Raw genomic sequence first — 25,668 nt, forward strand, 5'->3', positions numbered from 1 at the left:
AGGCCTGTATCACTTCTGGCAGTGTAAAAGACTTCTCGGCAAAACTTGGGGCGTACACCCTAAAATTGCCAGATGGCTATATACTGCGGTGGTACGACCAATCACCACCTATGGAGCTGTAGTCTGGTGGCCCAGAACCAAACTATCCACAGCTAGAAACAAACTGCAGCAATTTCAGAGATTAGCGTGTACAGCTACAACGGGCTGCATGAAAACTACACCCACAGCTGCTTTAGAGGTCCTGTTGGGACTGCCGCCCCTGGATCTGTTTATCCAACAAGAGGCAGCCTCAGCAGCAGTCAGGCTAAAGACACTCAAGCTCTGGGGTACAGCAATAGGTGCCCACGCCGAAATTCTGGTAGAGGCCATCAACTATAAACCACTGATGGCCGCTCCCAACGACAGGGTACCCAAACAATATATCTTCGGAAAAAACTACACCGTAAGGCTGACCGAAGAACAGCATGACTGGTCTGGCACACACGAACTGCGAATATACACCGATGGGTCTAAGACCAGGACAGGATCGGGGGCAGGTGTGTTCTCACCAGAAATTAACATCAAGATATCAATGGCCTTAGGCGCACACAGTTCCATCTACCAATGTGAATGTGTCGCCATCACGGAGGCAGCCAGAGCAGTGGAAAAGCGGGGCCTTATAGGCCACAAAATACGCATTGTATCCGATAGCGCTGCTGTATTACGAGCCCTTGATAGCAAGACCATTCAATCAGGGCTCATACTAGAGTGCCACCAAGCACTGGAGGGTATAGGAAAGACTAACTCAGTTACCCTACAGTGGATCAAAGGGCACAGTGGCTCTCTAGGAAATGACGCAGCTGACGAGCTGGCAAAAGAGGATCGGACCAGACTTTACTGGGTCCCGAACCAATCATGGCGCTCCCCTTTTACCAGCTGAGAACATGGCTGCGTCACAGAACACATAAACTACACGCGGATCAATGGGCGAGTATCAGTACATGCAGACAATCCCGGGAAGCCGTGCCACACCCGGACTCTCGTCTGACTAAGCGCCTTTTATCTTTGGACAGGGCATCCCTACGCATAGTCGTAGGTACCATTACTGGACATTGCCCACTAAACAAACATTTATATGTTCTAGGTATAACCGACAGCCCCCCTATGTAGGGGGATGTCTGTTGGCCGATGAAACAGCTTACCACGTCATCCTGGAATGTGAAGGAGTAGCTGCGCAACGGGCAAAAATCCTCGATTCGCCGGGGTCACTCCGAGAAGCCTGTGGAGACACCAGGAGGATCCTGCGCTTCTGGAAGGAGTTAGGCTGGCTTGCTCTGTAGCCGGCATGCATGTCACGCACAATGGCCCGACTTTTTTTTACGGGCTAAGTGCGGAAAAAAGGAGCCCATAACCAATACCAATATCAATACGTTCTTGTTGACATAACCTTTTCGAGATTTTTTTTTATTGCTTTGAATTACGAGACGAGCTTGCCGTTCGCTTGATGGTAAGCGATACGACCGCCCATAAACAGTAGAAACACCATCGAACACCTTGAATTACAAAGTATTGTTTGATATTCCACTGCGTTCGCCATCCTGAGACATGAGATGTTAAGTCTTATTATGTCCAGTAGTTACATTGCCTCCAATGTCCTTCAAACCGGAACATAGCATTGATTACACTCTGCTGCTTGGCGGTACAAATAGACATTGCGGTGGCACCTATCCAGGCGGACTCTCACATATGAGAGACCTACCACCAGTAAACCGAACCTACCGATCTTTTGTAAAGCAGGACGATCCTTGTCATTAATTAAACTAATATTATTCAAATAAATGTGTAGACAAATAACTTACACAGACTATAATTGCACAATATCGATTGTTATCTCCTTGTCGATTGTTGAACTCATTCGAATGCACATGCCTACAGCTTGAGAGCGCCATCAATCAAACGAGATCGTTATCAACACATCGATTGTTTAAATGATTAATAATCGATTACGTAGCACCAATATGATGTTATCGATTAATCAACATATTTTTTTTGTTAAGTTGATTTTATTGTTATGTTGCATTGTGCAATATCGGCATTTTTAATTATTGTATAATTGTTTTATATATAGCAATATATTTTAATGTATACAATTTCCATCAAATAATTAATTTGATAAATAATAAATCATAAGGAAGAATATTTCAAACGCTGTGTTATGATACAGTTTCTACTTGATGTTTTAGGTTAATTTTGTTTCAGTAATTGAAACAGTATATTGTAGTTCTGTATAAAATGTTTTGTTATAATTAGAGATTTCATTAAAATCTTTATTTACTTCGTAGTAGAACTCTAGGGCTCTTAAACCAATGTCTTGAGTTCGATCTCAAGATTGAGTAAGTCCCAGTTTTCTTTGGTTTAGATTTGGGCTGAATATTCAGATAAATTCTAAAACTATGGCATTTATATCAGTAATAATTATCATATAGGTTTATAATATATCACACATCGTGTTTGAACACTTACAAGTAGCATCGAAAGGTCGTGGTTAATTACATGCAGTTCGAAATACTGGCCAGGTCAAGGAGCTGAGGTGAGAGTGAGATCGTGAGCACGAGGAGCTGCAGCCGGCCTTCGCTGACGTGTCAAATGCAGTGACGTCATTAATTTGATTACATGACTATACATCAGGAATACTAGTAAGTGTTGTACTGACGTACAGTCAGCAACAGTAATAGTTAAATCAGTTTAATACTTAAGTCACGTAAGATTTGAGCAGTTGAACGAGTTGAAAGTTTGAACCTTCACGTATGAGAAACGCGAGCCTGGTACCCACCGGGTTGGTAGAGACCAAACACTGAAATAGGAAAAAGCGCGATACTACGTACTTACATTTTCAGACTAAATCAAGTTTAGTTAAATCTCGTTTACGTGATTAATTGGTGAAGTACTTAATTTAGGTTTATTTAGCGGTGAGAGTAAACCTTGACATGTGACTCGGATTTGCATTAATCGCTCCAACGATGTTGTTACTTTGTTTTTGTTTTCAATTGCAAAACCAAAAATTAGGAAACTTACTTTTTGTCTCGATTTGTTCCCCTTGTTCTAACTACTAAAACATTAAGATTTTTGCAGGCAATTAATGCTTAATAATTGAATCGAGTCGGTAAAGGTTGCTCCAATATCTGTCATAATGGTTGCGCACACGCAAGCATGCATGTTACCGTTGGTGGCAACTGTCCTTCCGACTTCCGGTTTGCAAAAGTTAGCAACCCGGTTACTCATTTGTACTACAAAGTCGAGCAAATAGGTCAACTGATGGTACCTAACTTTCAATAAATGCTTGTAATATGAGTATATCTGCCATCAAGCATTAGCACCAATATATACTGGAAATTATGAGACTATACTTCTAAAAGCAGAGCACTTTCCTTCTACAGGTGCAAAGTTATACAGTCAAGGCGCTATAGACATCTTAGTATCATCTTTCTCATGAATATCTAAATGAACTGTTGAAGGCCCAAGAAGAATGGTTCTCTCAACAACCATCAATATGGCCGCTCTTGACCGCGTTCAAGGTGTGTCATGATTACCACGCATGTTATGTCATTTAAAAACGCAACTGCGTGCGGATGATGACTAATTTCAAATGACAACGTAATGTCATGACATTTTGTATGTTGGTGTGAATTAGTGACATACGGAAGACCTACATAGTAATAAAAAGCTATTGTTTGGAAACCATGTCCAAGGTTTGTACGGTTTTAGTGCCTTGCTTTTATAAGTATCATGGACATATTGATGTTTAATTAATGTTTGCCCAAATATTGTTAGTTCCGCTATAACATTATGTCATGTAGTTAATTGTTTTATAAAATTGTCAATTCGACATAAACGTTAATAATAAAAATGCCAATCAGAATTCAGATCACTCGATAAAGTTAAATAATAATGCAGAATGTACTTCCTTTCTAAAATATTGCACAACAGGAAGTCATCAAAATCTAAATTCCACTTATTAAACGTTATATTTTAGATGGAAACAATCGGATTAAAAGCATACGATTTCATTACATGTAATGATAACATTATATAACGAAAAGAGCTTTTTCAAACTATTGAGTAACAAATTTAGAACAACTCAGCCATAACAATTCAAAATAACGATGCGAATAATCGTTTTAAATCGAGAAGCATTATGTAGTACGTTCAAGGACGCGACGGGACGTCGAGTGGGGCAAGGGGCATCTCTAGCCAGGTCGGCGCGCGGGTAAATGTCATCCAGTCTTGTTTGATACACAACAGAGCGAGCGCGCGCGTTTCAAACAATACGCCGACACATCGAATGAGAATTTAAAAAACGAACTCTTATAAGTGACTGCCAGTGATTATATTTATAAAAAAAAACGTATCAACGTTAATTCCAAATTTAAATTGTTAGAGAACGTGTTAATTAAATTGTCACTCACATATACGAGTTTAAAATAAACTTTAGTAATAAGACTGTTATATTTCTAAAAACGTAGTCAGTGAGGTATGTTAGTTTAAGATCTAAGAACAGTGAGTGTTAAAAGGCAGACATGGGTTACAGAGACCTCTTGCTAGTGTGTGCCACCGTTTTGTATTTATATTCATTTGTAGTCGCTACACAGGTGAGTTTTCGCAGTTTGACACGTTCATTTACATAACTGAATAATTTATCTATTAATAATTATTATTTTACAATACAGTGGACGCGTAAAAGATTATTTTTGGATTGACGTTAGGTCAAACTTGTATATATTTTTTATATTTATTTTTATGATATCAAAACTTGTAGTTGTAACTACAATCATATGCATTATTTATAATGTCATCAAATAACAATCATTTTTTAGATATGTGTTTTGTTATAGGATTAGGTACATTTCAGGTTTTTGTGACTCTACTCTCTGTATATTAATGATCTGCAATTTTTGTTATCACTTGTCTTATTATCATTGCTTCTCCAACCTCAAATATGCAATTATCGATATCTGGCTATTCAAAATATAATTTGCGTATATATTTTTGCAAATCTCTTCTATAAGCCGGTGATTTTTCAATGCATATACCTAATTATGTAGATACCCATTTTGTAAATATCAAATTCGACTTCATGGGTCTATGTTATTTCTTATATTATGTTCAGGAAAGTATGATTTATTTTAACATAAAATTATTTGTTTGCATTTTATTTTCTCATGCTCTGAATCTAATATTATTTTTCACTATCGTAACTTACTAAAAGAAAGTCCCATTAACCTAAACTATTTTTGACTTCCTGCGTTTGCCTGTTTTGAAAAGACTAAATATTTGTCGAGGTATTATTACATCTATGATTTTTCATTTGACTTATCAAACCCTTTAAGTCCTCTAACCCTCTAACGGATTGAAGTTTTATTAGCATTCATGATCCCAAAACGATAACAAATATTTAAATAACATCTTTTATGTTATCATTAAGCTCCGATAATATCTAATGAGGCAAAAAAAAAATTTGAACAAATCCCAAAACCTACTCTCATTCACGATCTCGAAAGAGTTAAGTTACAATGGAATCCATAAAGCAATAACTAAACCGAATTGAAAGTGCATTTTAAGGGCGTATTGAAGGTACCGAGGCATGTGACGAGCCGAACCGGTCGAGCGAAAGGTTACGCGCACTCGTGACTCCTAACATAACAATTTAGGGCTTAATTAGTTTATCCTAGACTTGGGTAATTAGCCTTGTTTTCGGCGAGTAAACATGATTAAGTTCCATTTGTATACATAGGCTGTCGTCTTTTAAAGAAGGATAAGGCAGATGCAAGACTAATATACCCTCTTAAGCTTATATTCGCTAGCGTATGCCTGCCGTTCCGTTCGGGTGAAAAAGTTTTTCGAGATAAATATTTTCCCGGGATAAAAAGTAGCCTAAAGCACTCAGAAGTAATGTAGCTTACATATAGTGGAAAAATTAAAAATTGGTTTAGTAGTTCCTATGATTTCTAAGCTTTATATTAGAATGGATATGACGCGATAGTAATTGTAATGACATATATATTAGAAATTTAATTCCCGGTGCAAGTGAAGTTTCATCATATTTAATTATTTTTTTATGATGTAAATTGTCCCACTGTTGGATATGAATACTCCTTATAAATTTACGTCCACTTATTAGACCCAATACGCGTTAATAAACTACATAAAATTCAAAATAAAACGAAATCTTAGTTTCCCAAACTCCCTCACGGTGTTTTCCTTCACTGTAAAGTGAACGATAAATAGAATCAAAGCAAATATTATTGTTTATGTCGTGTCCGATTTGTTGAATGATTCCATGTAAATAGCTCACGCAGTACATTAATTGTGACATATTGAAATAAGATACGTTGTTCGTAAACATTTTCTATGTCGCATCCACTTTAACATATATTCTCTTCAGTATAAAGTTCAAATCAAAAGTATCGCTCCGGGATTAGCGAAGGCCTAAAAAATAACTGATTTCTTTATTGTGGATGTTCACAGAAATTATATATCATCGGGGATTTAAGGAGACATATACTTCGATTTTATTATCAATGGTAAGCAACGACACTACCCCCAGTCAAAATATTGAATCCATTGCACTGTATTCGTTACCCTGAGTCTGGTACACCCTATCTTCTGCAAAACATTTAACACGAAACATAAACAAGTATTGACGGCCATCTAGATTTTAGATCATTTGACTACTGCTCTTGATCTTAACGTATATTTCGGCTTGTTTGAAGTATTCCAATGAATATTAATCATTTGTGCCATTTTATTATAAAATTAAATTAGTTTATTGCAACACCCTCACGATTATAGTAGACTTCAAGTCTGATTTAAACTTAATGATGAATAGAAATTACTTGAGAGTATGAGTTTTGCTCGTAGGATATATTTTATATCGGCTCGAATAGCAACCACTATACATAAGGTGTTAAAACCCCCATAGCGGCCCACGTAAGTGTGTCGCGTTCCGGGATCAGCCTATGTATATCAGGTTCTAACAGACCGGCATAATTGTGTCGATTGTCAGTGGGGAAATCATCTCTCGTCAGTCGACATTCTATCGGACCCCACTCCATTTAACTTCAGGTGCAGTAAGATCTTAAGTGTACTATAACTAAATATTATGAAACTGCGATCGTTATCTTAAATTTGATATGCCGTCTCGTAATAGCTCATAATGACGCTAACTACAACGTCCTTGAAACTAGAACATGAGTGACTAAAAACTTATGTTAGGCAATTGAACTACGTATCTTGTGGGTTGGAGACATCTTGAGAATTCCGCCATGGTATTCTCTGTCTGTCGTACGAGGCGAATATATTACTAAATCGGGCTTTGAGGGTGTCGTTGGCGAGCAGTGGAGATGTTTGCTTACCAACTCAAATTCACTTCCCAAGATGGACGACAAAACGGATGCCTGACCTCCTGTTCTAGTATACGCTAAGGGAGTTTTTTAAAGTTTGAGATTTTAGCCCCCACGGAGAGAGAGGGGCAGCATCTTCCGTGCAGCTATCTCAACCACCACGGGTCTTGCTTGGTATACCGGTATAGGGTGTACATAGGGTTAGGGATTCGACCCAAGGCTCGCTCCGATGATGCTGTACTCCCGAATGTCGAATTGGATTAAATTGGGCCTTAAGACTGGTCAACCAATATAAAGGTCCCACTCACCTCTATAGCAAAATACATTGTTCTGCGCGAAAAAAATAGGCAGTTGAACTACTGTTAATAATTTTTTTTAACTATATTGCATCTCAATCAATTTTTCAAATTTTATCAAGATTTCGGATAGGTATTGGGGTGCACTCATAAATTTTTTAAACAGTTATAATATATTGTATTCTTTTAGCAAATTATCTAACTACTCTCCCCCCAAATATTTAAAGTATCAAAAGGCTCGAACATAAAACTGTCCAACGTTTTTGTTAATATTTCGTTCGGAATACTATTTCCACAAGCATCGTTCTGATTATCGTCACCGTGCGCCACAATTACTAAGCCATGCATACAAAGATTGCATAGTTAATAACTATAACTTGTATATTAGCATTCGCCATTGCTATGAAATTGTTTGGGAAAGTAGAATGCCGTCCCCTTACCATTTGTCGATGTAATCATTTCCAACGTAGACAGTTTTTTTATTGTTCTGCGTGATTGTTATTTTTTTTAAACGGGCAAGGTCATATTAAGCTGCTGAAGCTGATGGTAAACGAAATAGGGTTCAGATAGAGTGTCGAGGTAATCCCTCGCTAGTAGATACAATTATGCAGGCCTGTTGGAAATTATTCTAAATTGCCAGCTATTTAAAAATCGGTAAATTACCGGGATAATTAGCTAATGTGTTAATCTAGAACATGGTCAATCCGTGTGCCAAATTTTATCCAAATCCTCTCAGTGGTTTCTGTGTTCACTTATAACAAATATCTAAACATTTACACAAACTTTTGAGTCATCACTCATCAAGCATTTATTATTTCACGAGGCTTACTCGTCTAGTCAGGTAATGCCATTTTGTCAGTCCATGTTCAAATAAAACTGATGTAAAATAAGTTACTTGAGACTACCTGTTGATGTCAATGATTTTTAAATTCAATACATCACTTAGATGTCAGTTAATATGTTACGTGTCACTGAGCGTGCTCGGCCGTTGACGGCTCTCGTCTCCTGTCAAGATGTTGATCTGTAAGCTTGATGTCTTAATACTGATGTATGGTTTGCATTCGACTTGTGGTATTTGACTCAGATCTCAGTTGCGTGAAGTATTAAAGAAGGTAGATATCCTTACTGATGGAGTGGTAGAGTCACATTGTGGTATATACAATGCTTGTATGGGCCGCAATCATGACCTAGGTAGATAGAGGTGATACTATATCTCTCTTCCAAAAAATGGTGTTAAGTAACGGCTTATTGAGTTTACCTCGGTGAAGAACAATACTGAAAGTCCTAAATGACCCCAACTATTCGTTATTGGTTTTCTTAAAAGCTGACAAAATATTGGTTATTCTGGTGTTATGGAAGTTTTTGGGGTAATGCTGGCATTAAACTTGGGGTATTTGAGCGAATATTTGAGGCCTCAACTTCGTACATTTGTTTTATTGTCTTAGTAGGTAATAAGCAGCATCCGTCGCCCATTTAATATAATAGCAATGCCAGAGGAACGGCAAAGCCGTTGTCCACTGATACATAAAAAAAATTGTTGATATTATGTTGCCCAAAAGGCGGAAATGATTTGACATATAGCCTAGTGTAGTGCCAGCATAGGACATATTTATACACTAGGTTGCTCGTCTTTTTTTAAAGATCTTTACTGCCGTCTATGCGCTACTACGCATAAAGTTTAAACCTCGATATAATAAAAACATTGTTTGCAAAATGATGAATAAGGCAAAAACCTATTTGGATAAGTGGCTAATGGTAATAAATGCGCCCGCAGGTGGGCACAATGATACGGTGTTAACGAACGATTTACTAGCAAAAAAACTAAGCGCCATACCAGATAGAAGTATGATGTTTTTATAGCAGATTTGAAGCGATTGCTGATCAGAAAGTAAAAAATTCGTGGTTAGATGATATTGGCATTACGTTGTAGCATCAATTTGGCGATAATAGTTACCTACTGTCGAAAATATATAAATTACTTTTTAATATTAATGTTTGCAGCAATAACTCGGAAGTTGCACAAGACGTATGCAATAATGTCGTACTTTCAAGGGGCGATTGTAGACACGACTCGTTTCTTTTTTATATTACGATATTGATTCGTTAATATTAAAATACTTTAAAAATATTGTTTGATATGATTTATATGAGAAGCTTTAGTAGAAGGTTGAGTTTTTCTATTTTTATCTTTACATAATTAACTGCTTTAAAATGCAGTACATTAAACGAAATGTATTCGAATACAATTTTAAAATTAATTAAAAAATATGGATCGATGCATCATTTTTGAATCCTCACCAAATTTTATTAGAAAGCTACATTTTAAATGAAGTGTTTTCACACGACAATGTTTCTAGTTAACATAAATTAATAAAGGCGAGTTTTTCTTCTAAAATACATTTTATAACCTTTATTATAGTATATTCAGTAAACAAGTCCACGAGTCTTTTAGCCTGAATGACAGAGATTAAGTTATTCTTGGGTTTTATCGACCTTTAGGATAAAGAAATATGGTCTGGAAGAGGAAAAAAATGGACGTCTGAAAATCTTATCGTACGACATATAAAAATGTAATTGGTCGTATCACGATGGATTTTTATTGATTGTAGTAGGGTAAAAGCAGGATAGTTGATTTCAACGGACACATGCCTCAGTTTCGAATTCACTATGATACGCTTGTTGATAGATATAAAATGGTTTCATCGATCCATTCAAGTTGTCTAAGCATTATAGGACTCTGCATAGAAGGCCATACGTTACAAACTAAGATTTTTAATCTTCTATTTCGTTCTGTTGTAATTATTAGTGAAATATCACTCGAATTTCAAGGTTATTAGACAAGTGGTTAAAATCATTAAACCGTGCCAATTCGATTCGTGTATTTCTTAAAGCAATAAAAACGGGCGAAGAAATTCTCTGACCATATTATTTATATTTTATAAAGTCGGTTATTCTTGGAAGTAAATTGCTCTGTTACCAAAGTTTTTTTCTTGACTATTCCGATGGCTTAGTTTATTGAGTACACGGTACGACCATCGCTTTGTGGCAAACTTGGCAATGTGATATTAGGATTTTCTACTCAGTTGATACTGAGGTACACAGGAATTTGTTCCTAATTGGTGATAGGTACAGCCCCAACACTGCATGGGACAGAACATACATGGCGATTTCCGGTTGCTCTGGTTTTACCTCTGCCTATCCCTTGAGATGTGATGTGGTTGTTTTCCTTGTTAAGCTAGTTACATAATCTCAAAAAGAATAATGAGAGAATAGGGATCGTATTCCGCACACATTAACCTTTACTCGGACGATATGCGATCATAGGTAAGGTCGGTGTAGTACGTCAGTGGGGAAGGATCCAAATAACCCGATTCTTACCGGCTTCCCTTTATGGTTAATTTCTGTAGAATCTAATTATCATCAGAACGATTTGCAGACCGCATTCATGCACATTTGTATCTATATGTTGTGTCGGGTGGGAATTTCGTAGAATTTCATCTTTGTCCACTGGAGTATGTTAAGATTATAAACTGGCTGAATTCGAATTTTCAGGCGATTCAGTGTAACTTTTTAGTCGGGGTTTTTTTTGAATGTACTTAGTTGTATTTAGTACTTATCTTCCATCCGGAGATTAGTATCTTGAGTATGTTAACATAAAAATCTCTCGAATGGAATTTACGAACTACGTAGTTACTTAAAAATATCGCTATATTGATTTATAATTTCGCCAATAAAACAGTATAACAATAATAAAAAAATTATATTCTTGAAATGAAATAAAATATTTCATTTGAATGTGTTAACTTAACTCTACTACCAGTTCAGAAAGCAGTTCTCACCTTTGAAGAACGGGCAAGAAACTCTGGTGTTGCGCCTTTAAAAATCAGTTTTAAGTATAAACTATAGTACATGATACAGAGAAAAAAAATACTTCAAATCTATAGTACATGAATTTTACTTTTGAAATCTATTTTTAATAAATAACATTACACATTCATAAAATCCAAAATTCTGTGTGCGTAGGTGCAATTGCATTGTTTATTTCTGCAATCAAAAAACATTTTGTACCGTTTTGAAGGACATCAAAAGCCAATGGGCTTATAACGTAAATTGGTGTCATTCGGTATTTTGTAATTATTGAATTCTAAATTACTGTTTTGGAGAGAGATAATGCCCTCTTGGATAGCTTAAAAGATATTTTATTTCCCATATTCAGAAATTCTATATGTCAAACCTCTAAAGAAAATGACTATTTTATTAATCAACGTTGTATACATTTCATCATAAATGCAAAATAACAAAGAAAAAATGTTTTGATGCGACCCGGAGGTCGCCGAACGATCCACATTCGATATTGCAGTGAAATGTTACAATTATCACGTCTATTCTATGCAAATCACGTGATATTTGCGAAACCTCTCAAATTCGGTTCGATGTTGCATAAAACATCATCTAGGCAATCTTAATGCAACGCCATAGGATTCAAATTATGTGACTGTTAGATGCTGACAATAGATGTGTTAGAATGTGCTAGATTTTTTTTTATAATTGCTTTTGTTAGCGGTTTCATAGTTTTTCGAGATACATTTTGACTAGCTTACTCATTGAAAACGCTTCTATATATCACTGTATATATATATAGTACCTAGTTGGGTTTGTAATGGATTGCCGAGACAATTGTCCGCAGGTTCATCCATCATTCAATCTAAGGGTACACACCTCTAACTTTTCTAATAAGTATTTTCGTATTCTTTATGAATTATCGCTCGCTTTAACGGTGAAGAAAAACATTGTCCGGTAATACCTGAATACCTGAGAAGTTCTCTAAAGGAATTTTGTGGGCGTGTGAAGTCTACCAATCCGCACTAGGCTAGCGTGGTGGACTAAGACCTTATCCTTCTCAGTAGCAAAGGAGGCCTGTCCCCAGCAGTAGGACAGTATATAATACAGGGTTAATATATTGATAAAATTATATCTATACGAGCCAAAATGTGTTCAGGTATTTCAATTGTTTACAAGTCAAAAACACATACAAAGATATACCTACTAAAAATTCTATAACGATAGGTTTCGGTAGCGAGCGAATAAGTTATTGGCAAACACTTTTCGAAATCACAGACGATACTTAACTTTTATACATGTGTTCTATTGTTTTTAAGGCTCTTACGAAATTGAGGTTCAAATAACATTGTACAGAATCACACCATAAATTCGAAGATGCCCTTCAACTAGTTACTGTAGGCAATGTCACTCACAATATAGTTAATCTGGTACTCACGACACTTCGCTTAAGGTGCGTTGAGGTGAAACAATTAACACTAATTAGCAGTAGATATATTCATTAATACTTAAACAGGAATTTTACAACATTATGCAACCGAAACTAAGACGAAATGTTTAATTAAGGTTATAGCTTAAGGTCCATTTTCATACATTTTGTTTCACCTTTAATCTGGGTAACTAAACAAGTATTGACAAGTAAAGAATTTAAATTCACGTCTAGTTAGTGATTAGTTCTCGCAGTTGAAAGAAAAACGTAAAAATAATTAATATGCATGGATATTTCGGCCTTTAAAATTTAATACGACGAAATTTTAAAGGCCGAAATATCAAATAATAATCATGTGTGTATTCTTTGTGAATTTATCGTTCGCTTTAACGGTGAAGGAAAACATCGTGAGGAAACCTGCACACCTGAGAAGTTCTCTATAGGAATTTCGAAGGTGTGTGAAGTCTACCAATCCGCACTAGGCCAGCGTGGTGGACTAAGGCCTAATCCCTCTCTGTAGTAGAGGAGGCCCGTGCTCAGCAGTGGGCAAGTATATAATACAGGGCTGATATTATTATTATTATTATAATTACAAACACTTCCTATTTTACACAAGTGAGATTGTTACACTATCTATTCATTATCAAATGCTTTAAACGTTTGAAAATCTGCAGCAATACCAAAATCACCACCAATTTTCCTCAAGTTTATACCATTATTACCTAATGTAAAGTCATTGAAGTCCTCGAGATGGTTTTGACACATATTGCGCACGTCGGAGCCTAACAACTCAGCAAATAAGATGTCAGTGGGCGTGTGAGTGACAATCATCTTGCGTGAGAGTAGTTATTTGATACATTACTTAATATTGCTCAAGTTTCGTACATTGTAAAGATCGGATATTTATTGATGCAGCATATGACGTGCAATGGCTTAAGGCAAAATAACTATGCGTGATTTCTTCATAACCACAAAATATTATTCTAAATAAATATTATTGGACCTTTGTATCATTCTATCTGTAGCACAAATGACCCCGTTCAGGAAGAATCTAAAATGGTACTCACACTCAAGGTTCGTATTGCGTTTTGCCATTTAAAAATATCTAATACCGACAAAGGAATTCGAGACATTTATTACCAATTTTATTATCGTTGACCTTGCATGACAATGATGAACAATACCATCAAACACTATTCTCCTAAACAGGCCTTTTTTGCCAGTCTGTAGTTACGTATCCTTTCATCGCTGATCTTATCCACAAGAAATCTTTAGGTACTATGTAAACATTATATAACAAGTCCCGCTTCTGTACGCTTCTCACAGTTCAAACGCTTTTTGCATCGCCATTCTACTGTCAAAATCCTTAATGTATCTTTATCTGTCAAATGTCACTCCGATATTTCCATTGTTCATTTCAATACCTAATGCCATAACCATACTAAAAATAAACAAACAAGGCTTTAAATAATCGAAATTGACAATGACATTCAAATGTACTTAATAAAAGCAAAAGTTTCAATGAAAAATAACCACATAAATATAAAAATATTGCCAAGACGATACGACAATAATGGCTAGAATAATAAAGAAGAATGCATTTGAGACATGACAAAAAACATAACATTTTGTAACTGATTAGCTGTTGGTATTCGTAGGTCGGGAGATCACGTCTCGACAACGATCAGACCACAGGATTTTAAATTTTATGAAGTTTTATATGTTAATCAATTCATAATTAGAGTCATAGGAGTGGGAGGTATGCTACTAACAGGAAAACAACTGCTAAACTTCCCTGCAGTTATTTCATTTGGGAGAAATTTCATTTGTCAGCCATTTACCTATGGCATTAAGTCCGTCTCAATACATTTGTATGTTAAGTGCAATAAATATAACATTAATGTTCGGACATATAACTTTGTTCTTTCTACATAAAACTTTGAATATACGAACACGTTACTTGTCTCAAAAAATATATTTTTGTTATTGTTGTACTATAATAATATTCTATAATTATCTAATATCTTTGGGTGCAATTGTAGTTTCTGTTTAAATAATGCAAGAGTATTATATCTAAATCATAATTATTGTAAGAGAGAACCATGAAAAATGCTACTGACCTTTTTAATTATTTCTTTTGTTGAACAAAAAATTCTTTTCCATTATTTCTTTTGTTTGTTCATTATTTATTGATGTTTTAATTAATTTCCAGGACATACCAGTGACTACGGATCGCGCGGTAATTTTTTACACTTTTTTAACTTTTGTAAATATTTCCAGCTTCGCGTTTCGCTTTCGACTTTTCTCCAGCTTGCGTTATAATGGCTGCCTATAGCCAGCCAAAGCAGATTGCAAAAAGGTTTGCTTGCTTTAGGATAGTGCATGCATCCACGATTTTGAATGAAATTCCATTTTAAAAGTTGATGGTTCACGAGACTAGTTATTAATAATATCTACTTTTGTTTGTTAGTAAAATTATTGGATTTTTTTATTTACGCATTTGGGTTTAACATTATTATTTTATTTTCTTTATTTTCATTTAGGGACTTTTATGTATACCTTTTGACAGTCCCTTCCTATTCTAATACGTCGTAGATACATATTGTTTTTTTATCATTGTCGATAAGGCTTATGATTGAATGTTTGTAATAAACAATGAAATAAAAATTGTTTTGAGACGCCGGTATTCATAAATTGCTGCATCAGGTTTGCGGGATGATTATAAGTATTTACTTTGCTTTCATACTGTAAATTGTTTAAACTAACCCCCTTATTCATAAACGTTTTTTATCTAAGGACGGAGTAAAGCTGTGATAACAAGCCTGTTTCTCAGTGCCCAACGGCACTGAGAAATAGACATAGGACCGTTGAGACTGGTTATTATTGTTGTATTTCAATATTAGCCAATCAAAACGGCCCTACGTCTACGCACTGCGAAGACTGCCATGCCGTCAGCACTGAGAAACAGACTTGTTATCACAGCATTACTCGGTCGTTCGATAAAAAACGTCTATGAATAAGGGGGTAAATCTTTACCAACCGCCAGCCAATTGTGGTTGATTCAAATATTTCTTGCGTTGCGGTTTTCTTTAAATCAGGATTTATTTTGATTCTGATACCAAAGCAACTTAAAAAAGTGGGAGGTTATAAGAAGTTTTGTTACAACTTTAAGATGTTCAAAATAGTTTAATTAGTGGACTCAACGACTCTTATAAACAATTCTCTTAAGAAATGATATAATACTATTTAGACAGGTGTAGGGTTTACCTACGAGTATCTAGATGAAGTCACGTGAGGAATACTTAGGTTATTTTAGTCGATGGGAATTACCGTGGGAATTCCACGAAAACAAAAACGTATCCAAATTACGCAGACAATCCACGTTAGACTGTTCAAATGTATGAGGTGAACAAACGTGATGTGAATGAAGATAAAAACTGTTTTTGTCTCGTATCGATGGATGTATTTAAAATTTTATGTTTACAAAATTAGATAACCTTTAGCTGATGACAAAGTTAAAAACCATATTAGAACTATCTGAGGAAGTTAAAATTATAGGTTGTTCTGGTTTCTTTAAGTAAGGGATTTTGAATGCTTAGGTTCTTAAGGTAAGGGCCTTTGAATGCATCGACCACAAAAATGACATTTTCCTTCGTCCGATAGTGAGATTTATTTAAAGATTTCAAATCTTGATTCTAGAACCTTTAATGTATTTTTATACAATGAAATAAGCAGACGGGTTCTCCATTTGATAAATACAAAGACTATTTTTGAAATTCAACACCGGAAATTATAGTTTGAGTTTGGAATTCAAATTCCGAAGTCGAATCTATCAGCCATTGTCTGTTGAAGTTCCAAAATCAGATTCTGAAACGTAACTTTTATCAGCCATTTTCTGTTAGATTTCTTAATAAAAATTCGCAAATAGAATGTTAAATTTTGTTTCAATAAACATACATACATAACGTCTTTATTCCCGAAGGGAAAGGCAGAAGTGAGTTTCGCCATATAGTCGAGTTTATCGCCACATTGGAAACAAATTTTAGATTCGGGGTTGTTGTAGAAAAACGCGATATCACTTTGCCCGACCCGGGATTCGAAACCGAGACCCTAGAACTAGTCGTACTGCACACGCGACATAACTACGCAGAAGTAGTTTACCTTTATTCATTATCTCCATCAGTTGCCACTACTTGTTTGTTTAAACGTAACCATGAAGACACGCGAGCCCGATGAAGATTTCAGCACATAACATATTACACAATTCACTTTCAATTCACGTGACTGCGACTGGTTCGACCATTTCGACCGATCCGGACTTCCCTTAACTGCCGTCTTGATTTCCTTGATTTTGTTTAATTTTATTGTTGTTTTTAACCGCTATGATATGGTAATTGGCGCTGCTTTCTGAATTTTAGTGCTTATCTTAACACGGTGTCCATTATTTAATAATAAATTTCTTATATTTATTTATACTTAATTACTTTTACGTTTTTATCAACTGCAATTTCTTGATTGTGTTGTTATGTAATTGAATTACGCGATGAGCCAGTCAGTCAATTCTGGTGGTAAGCGCCATGAGCGCCCTAAATATATACCTACTGTCCCACTGCTGGGCACAGGCCTTCTCTACTACTAAGAAGGATTAGGCCTTTTTCCACCACGCTGGTCAAGTGCGGATTGGTAAACTTCGCACACCTTCAAAATTCCTATAGAAAACTTCTCAGATATGCAGATTTCCTCACGATGTTTTCCTTCGGCGTTACAGCGAGCGATAATTCACAAAGAATTTACAGCGCCCTATAATAAGACATAAACAGTAACAAAGCTACCAACTTCGAATCAAAGAGCGATGCACTCGCTAGTGCGTCGCAGATGCTAGAGGGCACATTTCATTTAGATTTTATCTAGCATCAATCATAATTGTTTCAGTCCTTGGATCAGGCAATCGAGCCGTTTCGCTTGATGTCGAACAGACACATTCGTTATTTATTACCTCGTAAAATTGTATGTACGCTCATCCAACCAACTGTGCAGATTAGTCAAATTCATATTTGAGATTCTTTTCGGTTTCTGATGGTTGTGCTACGTCAATTAGAGGTTGTGGGTTTGGTCATAGAGTGGCGTAATTCAGTTGTATATTATTCTAGTTTTATATTATGTCTAGGGTTGTCAGGTTTAGTTTATTTTATGTTATTTATATTAGGTTTATTTAATGTTATTTATATTTAGTTAACATTGCGACTTATGACGTCTTTGGCATCATTAATTGAGATATTTGATACCCTAGTTTCTAGAGCCTAGTATAATATTATAATATGATCTCACTGGCTGATAAGTAAAGTACCAATTAAAGAAAAAAAAATAATGAGGAAGAAACAATGTTTGATTTATTAAATTGTTTCTGAACAGTTTTCTCAATTATGCCAACTTACATTTTTTTACACACTTCTTAAAGGATTTAAAGAAGTGAGTAATATTTCATGACCATAAAATCACTGCAAATATTTAACCAGGAAACTAAAGCTAATATCACACATTGACAATCGACGCCCATCGTCAATGCCAATCAAGCTTCATTCTTCTTGATGTGCCGATTTTACCCCAATGTCGCAAACCAACGACTAATGTACCACGCATTGTTGTGGTTACAAAATGTTTCCATTGTTTATAGTGATTGTTATTGACACGAGTGACCACTGATTTGACAGCTCTTTATGGTGGAATATATTATGTCACGACCCTAAGGCCATTGTCAACAAAATAAGTGAAAGTCGATTTATACTAAAAGATTGGAATGGTTTTGGAGATGTTGGCAAGGCACTGTAAGTGTTCGGGTTTATTTTTGTTGTAAGTAATTGGTATATATGTTCTGAGTTATTTATAAAATTAAGTAAAAAGAGATGTGTTATTGACACGAGTGTTTATTTCAGAGTAAGTTACTAAGCAAACAACAACATTCAAATATTTATAAAAATAGAACACATACAAAATAATAGTCATAACAAAGGTTACATTCTACAATATTTTTTTATGTGGAAAGCTATCAGTAAGTTTTCTCACATAGAAAAAGACGTTTGTGAATTTACTGATGTTCAGGTTCTCACATAAAGTTGATTTTAGGCTGACAACTATCGTAGACCATTAATGCAAAACTCGGTAACGTCGTGTATAACACGTTTTATTACTATTTCTATTTAAAGCCGGATTTTAAAACAAAAAGAGGGAGTGGCCAATAAATTTATTATTAGCCATTTTTTCATATAGCCTTTGATTATGCTTTAGGTATAATTAGTTACGTTTGCCTCTCGCTTGTTTATCCTAATCCTAAACTTTAAAGTAATCAAAACCATATTTGAACATATTTAATTAGCATGCCATTTCCAGAATAAAATCTGATTTACATAAAGCTATGACATCTGTCATATTAATTAATAAAATAGTAATGAGGACTAACAAAATATTACGGTTTAATTTATTATTTTCTGGTTGATTTCGAAACAAACAGACGTTCTAAAAATAAAATAAAAATTTGATTGCTGCGGTCAAAGTCTAAACGTTACATCTTTTATAAAAGGCACTAGAGATAATAAGTCACAAGTCATTGACACGTAAGTGCTTATTAGAGCAATTTGCAATTCACAGTAGTGCCCGGCCTTCACAGTTATGTTTGTGCAAACAAAAACAAATGATTAATAGTTCTTATGCGTATTCGCGTTTACTGATAACCAGTGGCGAAGGATCCACATAACCCTATTTCTACCGGCTTTCCTTTCGTAATATATAAAATTTAATAGGTAGGACGGGGCTTAAAGGTCCGCGGGTAAAAAGGTCCACCACTAATATCTCAAAAACAAGTGACGTATCGTTGTTGCTAATGACACAAGTGTAAAGATGCGGGCGCGGGGGGAGGAACGCGCTATCGCTGGCCGTCGGGCGACGTCGCTTGCGGGAGATACACGGTCGCGTGTCCAAATTTTGACGTAAGTATTTTTTCGTTTTGAATATTTTTGGTTTCCAAGGACTGTTTTTAAGTTAACGATGCCTGGAAATAGTTTTTATTATACGTTATTTAATTGTTTTTAAATGTTTATAGTCATTTTTAAGGTAGACTGAATGTTTTTTGTATAACCTCTATAATATCACACGCGGTTGGGGTAAAAAGGTCCGGTTGGACCTTTTTACCCCAACCGCGAATTATTTTTGTTTTATAAGAGTTTAAATATCTATGTTTAATATTCTAAAATTTTAAGTGCTGATTTGTTTAATTTTGTTCTTCATCTGAGACTGAATATTAATTAAAGTGTTAAGATAGTTAGAATTGATAAATAAGACTTTATATTTTCCAAAAATATATTGTTATTTGATTAAGACTGATTAAATTTAATTATACTTCAATGAAGAGATTATATTTTTTCGTAATAATGAGCCCCTCCTGGGTTATTGTTTGGTTGTCTGACAAAACAATTATACTTTGGATTTCCATTAAATTATAGGTAGTGATTATTTCATTAGACCCTTTAAAATTAAGAACGAAATATTGGACCTTTTGCCTCCTCGCTGTCCCTTTTACCCCTACTATGGGGCAAAAGAGACAGATTACAATGTCTAGAAAAACAGTAAAAATATATATTTCTATAATGATGAATCAACCAAGAATTGAGCCAAACATAGTTCGATAATTGTTTGTTTCATATGTGTTGTTTGTTTTGTTGTAGTAGGTTTGATTTTCACAATGTAATTGCTAGAAGTGAAATTGGACCTTTTGGCCCCGCCCTACCCTAATCATTAGAACGATTAGCAGACCGCATTTATGCATATTAGTATTTGAATTTTGTATCTGGTTCCCTTTCAAAAAATTTCACCCGTTGCCACTGCTGACAACATGAACTTAAAAAAAACTCCACTCGTCCAAATATTTCCTCTTTTTTCCTTATAGCTGACGGTAGCCGGTAGTTATTATACAAAAAAAACCTTTTTATGTTTTGTGGAACTAAATCCATTTACTTTTATCCTACATTGAACTCAGAAAATTTCCCCAAACTAGTTAATTGTCATTAACACTTCTAGATCTTTGATCAGGAGTCCTAGGCAGCAATAGGCTAGGCTATGTGTGTGTGATTAAACTAAGGAGTTCCTCAATGTGCAGTCCGGACCTTTTCAAATGACGAATACTTCCCCTTAACATTTTTTTTCTTACTGCGCATGGGTTGTGCCTTTTCGAACCCGATGCAACTCGAAGAGGTTCATTCACATACACATAAAATATAATAATTATAAACTGAATATAAAACTCATAATTTTATTTATCTATTATTCTAAAAACAAGCCGTGTTACCATAATGATTTCTTATGTTTACGCGAATTAAACCATTTTTCGGAACCAGAATCGCAATAAAATCCGAGAAATAGTTCAATTTTAAAGTCGTGTTACCGTTAAATAATGAATACTATTTAATTTCCGCTTTCAAACTTAAATTATTACCGCGCGTACCAGCGGTTCAGTCGACCGCCCTTGAGCTAGTTATTTGCATTTGCTATGGCCGATGCGCTCGAGCCTTCGTCACGTGATGCCACGCCATTATCAATTTGAAATATTATATTTTATGTTTGAAACTAAATATCTATAGTATTTAAACTAATTACAGAGACCTATTTGTGCGTGAATGAATCGTGTATGTAACAATTGCAATTGATTTAAAGGTCGCATTGTTTTTGTTGTTTTGGTAAATGGTTTTATAATTGCTACTGTAAGACGAGACGAGCATGCCACTCGCCTGATGGTAAGCAATACGACCGCCCGTAAACAGGAGTGCCAAGTTGGCACTGCCAACAGAATTTTAGCGTAGTTCAATTACGACTCCTTACAGTATTTTACAAGGCAAAATTAAAGTCACTTACGGAAAAACAGGACGAAAAATATAACAAATTTAACTTATAAATTAACTCATTAGCAAAGCACGTGGCACAGTCCACCGGCTAGGACATTCCGAGGCAGTTTTGTCTACAACTCTTGATAGACCTGGTGAACTCTGTCAGCGAAATTTTAAAAGATTAGTAACTTCCATTCCTTCCTCAAGAGTTATCACAATATCTATGATTCCATCATGTTTACACACACAAACCTTTTAAAGGTGAAGGGATAGGCAGAGACGCATCTAGTGCACCATTTTTCATAGTGTGTATTTCATCCCGTGATGTGATAGAAGGCGAGGATATTCTTTCGCTATTAAATGCAGAAATTCCAAACATCGCACTGAAACTAAGAGAAAAACCCAATATTTCTCAGCAATTATTATATTTATAATAATTCCATTTAAAACTAAATATTTCTGTTATTAAAAACATTTTTCTAGAAGTTGCAATATAGGTCATCTCCGTTCGTTAACCTTCAGATAACAAAAGGTTATCTAACTAACGAGCGACTGTAAGTTGAAAGTGGATCCGAGATTATTTCAATACAGATGCGTAATAGTTCAGAGGTCAAAATATCTTTATAGAAGATCGTGTATCGTCTGTGACAAAAATATATTAGTCTAAAAATAAGCAATATTCTTACGATCTTGTGTTTCCTAGCTTGATCCACTGACCTGATGAACAGGCATGTCTCGTTGCCCTTGCATTCTTCAAATAAACATAGACATTATTCCTATTGTATTAGGGTATATTTGAGATAATACGCATTGTCGGCTATCTTAGGCTCGGCCCATCATGGAATGGATACAAGCTCGGCGAAATTTACGTGCACTATATGCACATTTGCTTAACTTTCATAAGCAGATATTTTATAACAATAAAACCGTTACACTCGTATTGAGAATTAGTGACGTAGCTTCTCACAGAAGGGTCCTATATCAAAAAAAATTGAGGGCTCTTTAGAGCAGTGCAACCTTATGGACGCCCAAGTGGTATAATGTAGGTATGGGACAAAAAGTGTCTCTGAAGCTCGAGGGTCCCGTGTACGGCAGACATAGCGGTAAGGGCGTACCTTGTTGAGAATAATGAACTATACATATGACAGTGCGAGACGTAATATCGTAAACCCAGTAGCACGAGACAATCTTACAAAATTGAATGCGTTTAACTCCTATTGTGTTGGCATTTGGCGTCGCGTCACGGCACAATGTGGGTAATATTGACATAATCTATTGTCTACACTGTCTGTAGGGTTTGTTGCAGGCGCCTTTAGCATTACCCTTAGCGGTGGATTTACACTTATCAAACTGAGCCCAGATTCAATAGGGCAGGTCATAATTATTTCAATATGTATATTGATAGTATCAAACATGTACCGTGGTCACTACCTTGTCGAATTAATGAAATAGTTATTTTATTTTTATGGTCACAAGTCTTGACTTCCTCTGCCGCATACGAAAATTAAATTCAATGTAATTTTCTACACAATATAAAGTGCATTGTCTTATATAATGCACCTCCTTTTCACTGGCCTACTTCCTTATATTTGTCAATTAACCGACTACATGACGTAACATTTGGATTAAAGCATTCACTTCAAACTTCAAAGCACTTGTATTTTTGAATTTGGAACATTAGATGACATTTCAATACTTATCTAATATACCATCGATAATCACCAACCATCATGAAAAATCGATTTATAATTATTTTAAATCGATTTGCACAATCGATTCTAGACATCTTTAGTTCTCACGTACTGGCGCGTTGCGTGCTATGCTGAAATCAAATGCATTGTTACTTTTCCGTCGTGAGTGCTGAAATTTGGGTAATTTACACGCCACTTTTTGTATGTAATGAATTATGTCTGGCCTCTGAATAATTATACGATGCAGATTTTTTTAAAAGGTAATTTAGATGTATCTGTCATCTTATAATATCACGGTATTGTTATTTTGTTAAATCGAAAACGCCTTAGTTTTGATCTTTAGGCAGAGTAGAAAAAAAAATCTAAAAAAAAAAATGTTTTCTTGGGAATTTTTTGTCATTATCAGGCCAACTCTAATCAAAAAAACTAACGTTTGCATCGAACAAGCATTCTGTTGTGGTTCCTGTTAAGAGACAGTCATGAAATGCTTGCAGTCATGTCACTTTCTATCAGACAAGCGAGCTGCCTCTCGTCATTCAGTTACATAAATGATCAAGTCATTCGTTGGTAGTCTGGGGATTACGGGTACGAATTGTTGTGTTCTGAATGCTTTTTGTAATCCTCCACTTGCAAATTATAATAGTTCAGATCTTGCCTCTCAAAAGGTTGCAAATAAAGTTCAGAGGTGGTTAATTCTTTAGTCTAAACTTCTTAGTCAAGTACTAAATAATGTTATTATGACTAGAATACTAAATTATTGTATTATGTTATTTGTATCCTGATTGACCGCCACAATGTCGACCGCCAACCTTGCTTAAAACCAGTTGATACTAAGATTCAATATTATTTGACTATTCAGTTGTTTTATAGTCGACGACTTGTTTTTTTACATAATATTTTTTTTTAACTTATCTATACTATTATATAAAGCTGAAGAGTTTGTTTGTTTGTTTGTTTGTTTGTTTGTTTGTTTGTTTGAACGCGCTAATCTCAGGAACTACCGGTCCAAATCGAAAAATTCTTTTTGCGTTGGATAGCCCTTTGTTCGTGGAGTGCTATAGGCTATATATCATCACGCTATGCCCAATAGGAGCGGAGCAGTAATGGCTCATCTTAGGAAATACCGGTCCAAACTGAAAAATTCTTTTTGCGTTGGATAGCTCTTTGTTCGTGGAGTGCTATAGGCTATATATCATCACGCTATACCCAATAGGAGCGGAGCAGTAATGGCTCATCTCAGGAAATACCGGTCCAAACTGAAAAAATATTTTTGCGTTGGATAGCTCTTTGTTCGTGGAGTGCTATAGGCTATATATCATCACGCTATACCCAATAGGAGCGGAGCAGTAATGGCTAATCTCAGGAACTACCGGTCCAAACTGAAAAATTTTTTTGCGTTGGATAGCCCTTTGTTCCTGGAGTGCTATAGGCTATATATCATCACGCTATGACCAATAGGAGCGGAGCAGTTATGAAACATGTTGCAAAAACGGAGAAAATTATTAGTTTTGAGAGCTTCCGTTGCCTGCGCTGCGTGTTTACGCAGCGCAGGCAACGGAAGGTTAAAGTTATGCAACAATGATGTATGACGGGATTGTTCCTCTTAAAAAGTTCTAAAAAATATATTATAAAACAAAGTCCCCCGCTGCATCTGTCTGGCTGAACGTGTTAAACTCAAAAACTACCCAACGTATTAAGATGAAATTTGATATGGAGATAGTTTGAGACCCTGGGAAGAACATAGGCTCCCGGGAAACTACTACTTTTATAACGGAAAACTTTAGCCTGAAATACTTTATAACGCGGGCGGAGCCGCGGGCAAAAGCTAGTTTAAACATAAGGCAATACAGGCTTGCATGAAAGTATTAAAATATACGCAGAAAAAAAATCATAAATGACAGGGTAAAATTCAAAAATACAATTGTAAAAAAGCTGTTGACGTTTGGGTACCCTTGTTTTAGCTGCTTGTTTGACCTATCTTATCCCTCATTACGCGTGAACATGACCTTTAAAGTATCAGTTTTCTCGTCATATTTCAAACCTGGCTTAAGAAGGCAATAAATCCTATAATCCTCGGAAAAAATAGAGTGAAGACTGGATACCTTCCCTAAACAGACCTCAACTAACCTTACATACTACATTCTTGTTCTTAGATAGTTC

The 25,668-nt window shown here is 35.5% G+C and overlaps 1 protein-coding gene across 2 annotated transcripts in view; it reads left to right on the forward strand.

Moving 5' to 3' along the window:
• Positions 1-4,245: 4,245 nt before the first annotated feature.
• The window catches only part of LOC115440960, a 62,542-nt gene continuing 41,119 nt past the window's right edge, over positions 4,246-25,668 (forward strand). Inside the window, exons 1-2 of one of the 2 annotated variants that reach the window (XM_030165498.2) lie at positions 4,246-4,628; positions 15,157-15,183. In XM_030165498.2, coding sequence (XP_030021358.1) covers positions 4,557-4,628; positions 15,157-15,183 — 99 coding nt within the window. In that variant the 5' untranslated portion in view covers positions 4,246-4,556. The remainder of the gene's footprint in view (positions 4,629-15,156; positions 15,184-25,668) is intronic. The other variant, XM_030165506.2, reaches the window with a different exon arrangement.

This window comes from Manduca sexta, chromosome 19 (assembly GCF_014839805.1).
Source record: "Manduca sexta isolate Smith_Timp_Sample1 chromosome 19, JHU_Msex_v1.0, whole genome shotgun sequence".
NCBI lineage: Eukaryota > Metazoa > Arthropoda > Insecta > Lepidoptera > Sphingidae > Manduca > Manduca sexta.